This window comes from Triplophysa dalaica, chromosome 16 (genome assembly GCF_015846415.1).
Source record: "Triplophysa dalaica isolate WHDGS20190420 chromosome 16, ASM1584641v1, whole genome shotgun sequence".
Taxonomy (NCBI): domain Eukaryota; kingdom Metazoa; phylum Chordata; class Actinopteri; order Cypriniformes; family Nemacheilidae; genus Triplophysa; species Triplophysa dalaica.
In genome coordinates, this window is record NC_079557.1 from 772,122 (window position 1) to 784,123 (window position 12,002).

A 12,002-nucleotide genomic window follows, 5' to 3' on the forward strand; every position below is an offset into this window, starting at 1 on the left:
GTGGTTTAGAATATATGTAAATATATAAAAACTATATAAAGAATATAGTTCAATCAAAGATTTATAAAAGAAAAATATAATTTTAAGTAGCAGAATAAAGGGATATAATAAAATAATGTTATTAAACGGTTTCTCATCGTTTGACAGACTTTCAAACGGCTGCTGTATGGATTTTTCTATAAAACATTGTCTGTGTATCGGTGTATTCTGGATTCTCTCTCTCTCTCTTCCCCTCTCTCTGTGTTTGTCTCTATCTCAATCCCTCTCTATGTTTCTCTCCCTCTTTCTGTGTTAGTCTCTCTCTTTCTCTCTCTCTATCTATCTCTCTCTCTCTGTGTTTGTCTCTCTCTCTCTCCCTCTTTCTCTGGTTAATTGTTTAGTGGTTTTATTTCACGGTGCAGTATAAGATTAGAGCTTAGTTAATCAAATCAATGAACAAATGATACAAATCAATACCCCAAAACAAGCCCTACCTGGTTGTGTTGTTTCTAATGCATCACTGGACTGTTTGTCGTGTTGATCTGCTCACATGACGCATGACAACACATGATGAATTACATCCCAACAGTGACATGACACTCAGATCAGTTTTACGGAGTGAGCTGACAGAATCCTCATCTCAGTTTCTCTAACACCTCACGTGTGTTTGCACAGGTACACTGCATGTTAAAATAAAAATGAAAGAGAATGTCAAATAGAGAACACAAAAACTGTGAATTCGACTGTTTTGTAGGGGATGTGGATATTTTGAGGTTGAGTCAGTGTGCAAATTGTGAGAATATATATTTCTCTTGTTTCTCTGGTGTACAGACATGATGAAAGTGTTTCTCAGCTCTGATTTGATTCACGGTGAAATCACTCTTTTGATCATCTCTGTTCTCAGTGTAAAGAGAACTTTCTTCTTTTCTCTGTTATGTTCTGGTCACTCGGTTGATATTTTGAAGGATTTTGCAGGCTGTTCTGTGTTTGTGTATCTCTGTAACACACCATCTCTTGTTCCCCTTTAAGAGTCATTTGTTTTGTAATGTTTGGTTCTCGGTCCCGGAGGGCTTGTTCTGTCATCTGAGATGCTTCCATTTCATTGCGCATCTACAACCAGTGTGTACATGTACGTGTGTGTGTGTGTGTGTGTGTGTATGTGTGTGTGTGTGTATGTATGTGTATGGTGGTATGAGATGATCTGTGTATAGAGTATATTGTTGTTGTCTGTGGCTTTGTGTGTGTAGTGTTTGCTAGTGAGGTTCAGATAATGTTGTTCTTGTCATTGTTGGTGAGTCATTATTTCAGTGAACAAAACGAGATTCCTGGAAGTTTTGCGGCCGTAAAACTGACTTTTTAGTAATGCCGAATATACAACAAGTAAATCCTGTTTCTCCTGAACACCAGAGCTGCGTAACAGACAGAGACCCTGTGTGTGTGAAGCGCAGTTAATGCGGTCAGTGTGACATTGAGATGTGAGCGTCTGCTGCTGATTGGTCGAGCTGCTCACAGGTGATTGGATGCGGCTTTTGTCACAGTATCTGACAGTATCGTGTGTGTGTGTTGGGAAGGATTTCTGTCCCCCTGTGTTTAGAAGATTAACTTTCCCGGTGTGTCTGAATATTATAATGGAAATTATTCTAGAGATCAGACTAACATTAACACAAACTCAATCTGAATGAGTGAATCATCTGATTTTTAAAGAATTATTCTCTGATGTTGAAACGCTACTTCAAAAAAAGTATTAAATGGGTCATATGGCACGTGTTGTTCTGTGTATTTGGTGTGTTATAAGTTGCCCATGCATGTATTAGACATGTCAAATTGCAGAAATGAAAGTGTGGCAACATAAGATGCATTCTATGTAAAAGCGAATGAAACACCTCGTGTAGCCACACCCACACAAATATACGTCAGATGGTGGTCTGATTTGACTAAGACCGCCCAAATGCAAATACAAGTAAGGTGGTGTACCTGTCAGTACAATTGAAGAGGAACCTGATGTTCCAAATATGGTCAGAGGCGTTACATTTCCCTCATACGCTTGCAGTATTCCACCAATCACCACTCACTGGTGAACTGACCAATCAGAGCACACCTCGCTTTTCAGAACCATGAGCTTTGTTAAAAATCAAAGAGGAGATACAAACATGCACAGTGTGTGGAAAATACAGCGTTTTTCAACCTTAAATACTGTATACACATTGAGTTACATCTAAAACAAATCAAAATATTCATTTTAGCCGTGTCATATGACGCCTTTAAAGATTCATGTTGAATTATAAGATGGTCAATTCTGGTCCTTGATTCTGATTGGATGATTTAAATTCTAAGCCGTTATAAAATACCCAGATTTATAACAGCTGACGTCATTACATAGCCTAAATATAACTTTATTTATTTTATTTTATGAAACCTGCCTATGCATGTGAAACCACCATTTTATAAAAGCAATAAGCCCTGCGAAGCTTCATGTCGTGGCACAACGCTCTTTGCTGTTATGAAATACACTGTAACCCACGGCTTATTGTATTGTTAATTGAGTTTATCCCTGACATCACACCGGCTCATGTGCACCACTAAATTCTAGAAACCACACAAACATCAGACTTAAAGATGAGGTATCACAGGCGGTTTCTGTCAATGTTATATTAATTTTAAGTCTATACAGTAGTATTGGATATGTTGTATCTTTGAAGAGTATTTAGTTTGATCAAATGTATAAAAGAGAGATACAGCTGTACCATTATTTCCAAAAAAAGACGAGCGCATGGAGATGAGATGGAACTACAGCACGAGCACACAACACATCATCACATTAATCCCTTCATGATGTTTATATAATGAACATACACGCCGATGGCCAACAAAACACAGACGTATGACTTAGTTTGACTGACCGCGTGCAGTTCATGTCCGACATCTTTTAGCGCTCGAACTGCTCGCTCCATCAGTGTCAAACCATGTCCACATCCAGCGGTACATTCACTGTATATATAACATTCTGAGTATTAGAGATTAGCTGAACTTCCGTCAGCCGAGGGAAGCGGCATTGATGCATGTGCTCTTTCTTTTGCTCACTGGATGACACGTGGGCTTGCTCTTCCGGGAGAATTGTCCAATTAGGGACTACACACTTTTGTTACAAAATGGGAATCCATGTTGGAAAAAACTTTCTGAAACCTGTACGAACCCTGGAGGAGTGAATCGAGCACAGAAATACCACGTCATACATTCAACTGTTTTTTGACATGTTGACTGTGTTAAGCATGAGAAGCCAGCATGTTTAACAGAGGGCAGAATGCTTGAAATAGCATGATAGCTCCTCTTTAAACAACAGATATAATACAAGAAGAAACAGACGAAGTGTGTGCTTGATAAACTAAAAGTGATAAAAAAAAACTCAGTTAAAGGTTTGTGAAATAATAATTTCTCTCTTAAAGAACCTTTTGTGCAATAGAAATCATGTACGGCGACTGTTTGTCTACTAAAATGGAGGACGTGGTACGAATTCAGCTGTATGTTCTAAGAGACGTCTGCTTCACACTTTATGAACTTGTTGAATATTGTGTCTCCTCATCTCCCTCTGGGTTTCTGCACACTGTGTTTCTGATAAACTGTTTACTAGACATTGATTTTTGACTAGTTAGTTTGAAAGTGGATCTTTTAGTCTTATTCTTCATTAGTGTTTGTGAGTCAGATTTATAATCACAGATGTTTTTGTGAGAGTACAGCAGCTCTTCTCAGTGTCTGTACATTTGTTGTATTGATCGAGCGTCTGTATCAGTGTTTCCAGTTAAAGGACGACGTGATGGTTTTTTGTGCTTTAGCAGCAGATCAGATGAAGTGTTCAGTGTCTGTGTGTGTGTGTGTGTGTGTGTTCAGTGTCTGTGTGTGTGTGTGTGTGTGTGTGTTCAGTGTCTGTGTGTGTGTGTGTTAAGTGTGAGTGTGTGTGTGTGTGTGTGTTTGTGTGTGTGTGTGTTCAGTGTCTGTCTGTGTGTGTGTGTTGTGTTTGTGGAGGTGTGTTCTGTGTCTGTGTGTGTTGAGGGAGTGTGTGTGTGTGTGTGTTCAGTGTCTGTCTGTGTGTGTGTGTGTGTGTGTTCAGTGTCTGTCTGTGTGTGTGTGTGTGTGTTGTGTTTGTGGAAGTGTGTTCTGTGTCTGTGTGTGTTGAGGGAGTGTGTGTGTGTGTGTTCAGTGTCTGTCTGTGTGTGTGGGGGGGTGTGTGTGTTAAGTGTGTGTGTGTGTTCAGTGTGTGCGTGTGCCCTATTTCACAATCTAATGAATTATTAACACATCTCAGAATGAACCACAGTCATCCAGTTTAAACACTGACCTGAGAACAGCTCTTGTGAACGCATCTGTACCTGAAGAGCCACACGCCGGTGCTGTTTGGATCTCAACTTTACAAATAACTCAGATTCAACAACATACAAATATTTTATCATTTTATTAGAGTGTAATATACACACTTGTTTGAGACTTGTGTGTGTGTTTTAGACACCTGAGGTCTTGTGATGTTGATTTGTTTGGCCGTGGTTTTCTGTCTCACTGTTGTGAGAATATATCTTTATATGTGACCCTGGATCACAAAACCAGTCTTAAGGAGCTCGGGAACATTTTTAGTAAAAGACAAAAACACATTGTATGGGGCAAAATTATTGATTTTTCTTTTATGCCAAAAATCATTAGGATATTAAGTAAAGATCATGTTCCATGAAGATATTTTGTAAATTTCCTGCCTTAAATATATAAAAACTTTATTTTTGTGAGTGGATGGTCTGCTACAGTGCCTCTGATTCACAACTTCAAAGGTCAATATTTAGATTCTTTTGCACTTCCAGATTCCAGAGTTTTAAACGGTTCTATCTCAGTCAGTTATTGTCCTATTATAACAACTCATACATCGTTAGAAAGCTTATTTATTCAGGTTTCAGATTATGTAAAAATGGTTTTGTTGTCCAGGGTCACATTTCTTGTGTTTGTAGATTTGTGTGATCTCTTGTGCAGATGGTTTGTACGCAGATGAGCTGTAAATGATTTGGCTCATGACTGTAGGAATCTTTGTCATTCCAGCGAGTGTAAACTGCAGAGATCAGACTGAAGATGAATATGTTGAGAACTGCTTAACCTCAGGCACATGAAACTGGAAATACTCGTTGTGTCTCTGTGTGTTTGTGTTTCGAGACCCTTGAACTTCAGGATTTCAGCTTGTTACTGGAATCTCACACAGACTTGAATTTATATTTAAGCAAAACAGTGTCCAGTACACGCTTGAGTCTCTGATGGGCTGTTTGATGTGTGAACATCTCGCTGCTGTCTTTCTGAAACCTCACTTCTCCATATTTCATTAGTTTTATTTTTTGTCATCCTTTATATTTGTCACTGGGTTTTGCAAATATCTAACCAGTGAACCGTTTTAAAAAGTGCTTGTCAACTTTGATAACACTGTATTTTATCATTTCAATTATTGCATCTCTGAAAAACAGCAAATTTGAATATCCAATGTTTCAGAAGGACGCAAAGATATAATTATATGAGTTTAGTTAGTGAAAATAAAAATATTGAGTGCTTCTGTTAGCTCATGTGTTTGTGCTTCTCTTATTAAACGTCCTCGGGTGAAACACGTGAGCAGAAATGTTTTCAGTTTTATGGACGTGTTTAAACAGAATTCTGACTGTAGCGTCGCATCAATTTCGTAATAGAAAATCTACTTCAAACAGTTCAAAAGCAGCTCTGACAGACACCTGAGCTTCTGCAACATCACACAGAATGATGCTTTAACAATCTTTTTATTGAAAACGTGACTATCGTGATATTTTACATTCCAGTGTGTGAAACACACACAATATTACAATGTCAAAGTCTAGAAACCGTTTCATGGTGTCAGTGCCACAGTTACAGTAAATCTAAGGTCTTTGCTTTTGTAAACAACAAACCTTACAGTAATGAAACACAACACAACATTACATCTGTCTGTGTCTCACCGTATAAATCATCTCTTCACACATTCACTGTAAACACACACAATACTGAAAGTGTTTGTCTTTCTCTCCAGTTCATTTATAAAAACATCAGCAGCACATCATTGTTTTCTTAATTAAATAAATTAATCAGTTTTTAAAAAGATATTAGCTCATGTTGGTTGTAATACTGCAGGAGTGTTGCGCCTGCGCAGACGCTCCTGTCAAAGGAAACGAAGACTGGCACGCAGCTGAAGTGTGTCTGCGCTCCACTTCAGTTTTTGGCATTTTGTGATGAAAGTTTATCTTCATTAGTGTTTCATATTGCACTGGGTGTAAGGCAAAAGAATCTCTCCAGCAGTTGTGTGTCATTGATCAGTGTGTGTGTGTGTGTGTGTGTGTGTGTGTGTGTGTGTGTAAATTCTGCGTGCGTTGTGCCGTTACAGTAGTCAGCAGGTCTCATCAATATCAGTTGTTGAATGTCGATATCTGCTTTTATAATTTCAAAACGAGCGTCTTCAGATGACGCCGTGCTCCAGCATCCCGTTCAAAACTCAAAAGTTCACGTCGGCCCGTGGATTCCGTTCGGAGTGAAAGACGCGCGCGTGTCCGCGTCACACTCCGAGTCCGAGCAAACGTCGTTATCGTGAGAAAACTGCGAGATCCGATCGAAAGCGTCCTCGGCGTCAATACAGTCCACAACATTGGGTATGATGTCGATGTACGCCTTCGCGATCTGTTTATGGAACAGCGCGTCCTGGTTATAGGACACGAGCTCGTTGCTGATGTTGATCGTTTCCACAGGAGTACCGGAGCAGCGGTTCCGACAGCCCAGCAGACTGGCGAAACCCTTGCGGAACTCGGCGTTGAACGCGTAAATGATGGGGTTGAGGGTGGAGTTGGTCCAGCCGAACCACACGAACACGTCGAACGTGGTCTCGCTGACGCACGGGAGACCCGAGCCCGGAGCGCCGGTCGGTTTGTCGCAGAACGGAACAACGCAGTTGAGAATGAAGAAGGGCAGCCAGCAGCACACGAACACGCCCATGATGATGGACAGAGTCTTCAGAAGTTTGGTCTCCCGGTTGATGGAGCATTTGAGCGTGTTGTGGTGTTGGCACGCGAGCCGGTTGGTCCGGCAACTTTGCGCGCGCTCTGCCGCGCGCTCCAGCGAGGCGATCCTCCGGATCTGAATCTGCGCGATCCGGTAGATCCTCGTGTAAGTGACGATCATGATCGCCACGGGAATATAGAAGCTGATGAGCGAGGACGAGATGGCGTACTCCCGGTTCAGACTCGAGTCGCAGTTGTCTCCGGGGCCGCTCGCGTTCGTCTCCGCGGCCGCCTTGTGCCAATCCAGCTGGACCGGAATGAACGAAATAAGGACGGACAGAGTCCACGCCACGCCGATCATCACAAACGCCACGCGCTGGGTCATCTTGCGCTCGTAGCGGAACGGGCTGCTGATGGCCCAGTAGCGGTCAACGCTGATGACGCACAGGTTCAGGATGGACGCGGTGCAGCACATGATGTCGAACGCCACCCAGATGTTGCAGTACGAGCCGAACGGCCAGAATCCGGCCACCTCCGCCGCTGCCTTCCACGGCATGACGAGCACGGCCACGAACAGGTCCGAGACCGCCAGAGACACGATGAAAGTGTTCGTAACTTTGGTGCGCAAGTGGCGGAACCGGAACACCGCGGCGCACACCAGGATGTTCCCGAACAGCGTCCAGAGAATCAGTGCGCACAGCAGGCATCCGGTGAGCGCGCGGGCGAACATCCCTCGCGTCTCGGACTCGGTTGGGCTGGACATCGCGAGTCCCGGTGAAGTCACGGGTCGTCATCGGGTCCGTGTGTTGGCGCGGTCACCCGCATGATCTGGTACACGATGAAAAGGTGAAGTCGACGCCGATCTGTTCCGATGAACAAACGGTTTCGGTCCGGTTCGTTCGCGTGAAGCTCGAGGATCGTATGACCTCTGTCTGAGCGCGCGGAAAATCCTCACTGCTATTTTAAGCTCGAGGTGGAGAGAGAGAGAGAGAGAGAGAGAGAGAGAGAGAGAGAGAGAGAGAGAGAGAGAGAGAGAGAGAGAGAGATTCGTGATCAGAAATCCAGAGCAGAATGAATGAATGAAATCCGTAAAATAATCCGTGTTTAGACTCCATCACAATCACAGACAGAAAGCTGCTCAGTCTTAATCTCATATCAACATTATTGCTGTAAACCCTCACGAATATTAACTGTGCTTTTATTATCGTGAAAGTCCTTGGCTGATTGATTAACACTACATATACCGTGATTTCATTACGGTAACGAAATCATAATAGTTCATTTGTGGTCACCATTAGGACTACTTTTTGGAGTAAAACTGGTTAATTTAAGACTGGACAGCTGGTAAAGTTTTTAAAGTTCACTCGTGATTGATAGTAGCCAGCAGGGGTTTATTGTGATATTTCATATGTGACAACATGCCCCTGTGTGTTTATGATGAATCAGAATAAAAAGAGTGTTTTTTTTTACATTTTTGAGTTTTTTAAACTTTGATTATTTTCATTCATTAAAAGATTGTTAATCACGCGCATCAGGATGTGGGTATCGCCACCTGCAGGCTCAACACACTATATGTATAATATATATATATATATATATATATATATATATATATATATATATATATTGTGTTTATATATACTGTATGTTTCTTGTTTTTTGGCAATGTTGTTAGCACAAAGTCATGCTAATGAAGTACCTCTAAATTAAAAGGGAAAAAAAAGAAATGGAAAATAATATATCTGGGCATTGTAATGTAATGTAAATCTGTAAATGTTGTGCAATTTTGTGGGTGAATTTTAAATATTTTTGTTGAGGTTGAAATTTATCTTCTTTATCCAGAAAGAGAACCTAAAAAAACATTTTCTTTGAAGTATCGTTTTGTAATTGACATTTCTTTCTTTCTTTCTATTTAATGTTTCTGTTTGAATTTTGTTTCATTATACTCCAGTTAGTTAAAAAAAGCATTTGATGAATATTCTAATGTTTCATGCATTAGTTTGTGTCAAACGTTCCATTCTCTTACAGTTTTTACCCGTTGCTTGAACACATTTTGCAAAACTTTGCTCATTTTTCCAAAACTCTACACACACGTAAACATGACACAACACTGGGAAATATACCATTCACATCTGTGTCAAATTGAAACTCTACTATCAAAACCTAACATTCCTTTGTCAAAATGTAACTCTGATGACAAAATGACACATACTTGCATCATATACATACACTTTCAGATCAGGGGGAACACACTAGTCTACTTTATATAAAACACTGCAGTCTTTGATTTTCACTGTTTCTTCAGAAGACATATTTTCAGGAGGCACATTTTCAAACAACCAGAAAAGGAAATAGGCCTACTCAATATTGTACATTGCAGTAATATGAATTCAGATAAAGCAAAACAAATAAAAAAAGAAAAAACACTATACTGTAAACACTGAAAATCATGGCAATTGTGCAAACGTGGGCTCGTGAATCCTGCCGTCAGTTGGGGTCTGGCCACAGGATCTCATCGACATCGCAAGCGTTGTCTTCTCACGCTAGGCACCGGGGAAAATATCCCCTTGCATGTCGAAACCATCCATGGATTGCTGTCACCTGAATGTCGGCGCAGGCCTGTTCCATTGCCTGCAGAAGAGGCATGCGGGCATGTGGTTGGCGGTCAGATACACACCATCTCCAAGCCGAAAATAATTCCACAAATTGATTGTGGTTGGTGAATCAGGCCTGGACCAGAGAAGCCCGATGGAAACTGACATTATCCCATACCACCACAAACCTGCGCTGATCTGGTCTGTTCTGTACAACTATATTATGGAGAGCATCTAGAAATGTTCCTCCTCCTCCTCCTGCTGCTTTCTCATACTTAACATGGTCAACTATGTTCACAAACCAGTTGGACATGTGGCGTACTATTTCTGTACTTGATACCTGAACACTCCTCCAGCACTTCAACTTTTTTCAGAAAGTTTTTTATAATTCTGGATCCTTGTGTCGTCACACATTTTTATTGGCTAAAAGCACAGTAAGGTGAAAGAGCGAGCCTACCAACGAGCCAAAGACGAGCGAGACACGCTTACCATCAAGATTGTCTGCACTGCGTTAAGATGGGCTGAGTGAATGTAAATGAATGAACACAAATCTGTCAGAGGTCAGAAAAGCTTCTTCAGCTTCAACCAGACAATATAAGTTTAGACAACATTCTGGTGGACGGATGTCATTCTTTTACGCTGAAGATTTACTTCAACACAAATATAATCCACAACATATTCATTTCTTTGTCAAACATCAGTCCGTCTGTCTGTACTTGTGTTTGGATGAACGGTGAAATGATGGGATTACAGGACAGACAGACAGACAGACAGACAGCTGGCCCTCACGAGTAGTTCTGAAGGCACGTCTGTGTTTGTTTTTCTCATTGACACAGATATTACTGCTGAAAATCTCTTCATCAGAGCGTGACAGCCCGAATAAACACTCCACTGTGATGTGATTTGAATAAAATAACTGACATTACAGTCTGAATATTCACTGAATGTCGTGAGGATCCCATAACAAACACATGATGATGATGATGAAGGATCACAGTGATCACATGTTTACAGTATCTTCACATACACATAGAGTTCATCACGACAGTTAAGAGTTCTTAAATGTCAGTGTTCATTTATTCAATTGTTTCGTGCGCATGACAGTTTGTGTGTGAATGAGGGATTTGATCAAAGAAACATTTTACAAAAGAGAAGCTGAAGGTCAACAGTGCTGATGGAAACACATATAGAAACGTCTGCAGAACGTCTTGCACAAGCTTCAGAAAAAGACAGCGTTCAGTTTGTTTATTCTAAAACAGATCATGACGAAAGCGACAGATCACACGATGGACAGTTTCAGCGAGTCTATGATCTTACAAGAAACACTTTTGCTTTTGCATTCATTTCTGACCTCAAGCTGATAATGAAAGTCTGATAATGAAAGTGTAATGTCTGTGATCCTGAAGTCTCTTCACCGAGCTGTCGTTTCGTTTGTTTATATTTATTAAGTTTGTTTGGAGAACTTTACAAACATGCAAGAAACTGAATCACCAGACACCAAACAATCCTCTTCCAACACAGAAATCATTTATTCCATCAGAAATCCATCAAACTCTCACGTTTCCATCTGACTGTCTCACAACCTATTTCAACACACAGTGGTGTAAGAACAGGACATTGTACATTTATAACATGCTTGAAACGGTTTCACACATTGACATTATAATGCAGCGTATAAACATGAGGGGAACAGATACCTGAACATCACCAAACCTGTCAGGAGCGTCACATCTCACCAGAAAATCCATCAAATTATGTTCTCTAAACAGAAAGTGTGTTTACGTATGAAGCTCATTTAAGAAGCTTTAGGAATGTTTCATGGTGAATTCCACTTCATTCACATCATCATGTTGTATTTAAATCTTGTGATGTTGGGGTAAATGTGACGCGTGATGATGTGTTGTTTTGTGAGATTTGTCCGCACAATGACACAGTGTTTATCAGCGACGATGAGATGAGAAGAAACATTCACAAACTCCACATGAGAACATCTTCCATTATCATTGAATCAAACACTGATCTGAGATCTGTCAACATGTCAGTGTTGAATTCATTGGATCTGTTTGGCCATGTAAACATAAGTGTGTGTGTGGGGGTCTTCATGGCCAGTTATGAAGAGTCTCTAACAGCCAATGAAACCTATGAGAACTTCATTAGATCTTCATTATGGCTCATTACACACACGTCAATCATCAATCAATAAACTCTGAATGACAGTCTGTGTGTGTGTGTGTGTGTGTGAGAGCACCAGATATACACACACATCTCTATTGATACACACACATACATATTTATATATATATATATATTTATACTGTATAGAAGTCCTGATCATTCCACATTCATCTCTGACTTCATTTAGTCTCTGTGAGCATCGTGCTTCTGTCGTTCGTGTGAAAACACCTCGTTCTCCACA

General features: G+C 40.7%; 1 protein-coding gene across 1 annotated transcript; it reads right to left on the reverse strand.

The window, feature by feature from the left end:
* Positions 1–5,752: 5,752 nt before the first annotated feature.
* On the reverse strand, positions 5,753–8,003 carry drd5a (dopamine receptor D5a). Its single transcript, XM_056769733.1, has one exon. It carries the CDS (start codon positions 7,753–7,755, stop codon positions 6,502–6,504), a length of 1,254 nt encoding a protein of 417 aa, XP_056625711.1. The 5' UTR covers positions 7,756–8,003; the 3' UTR covers positions 5,753–6,501.
* Positions 8,004–12,002: the final 3,999 nt, after the last annotated feature.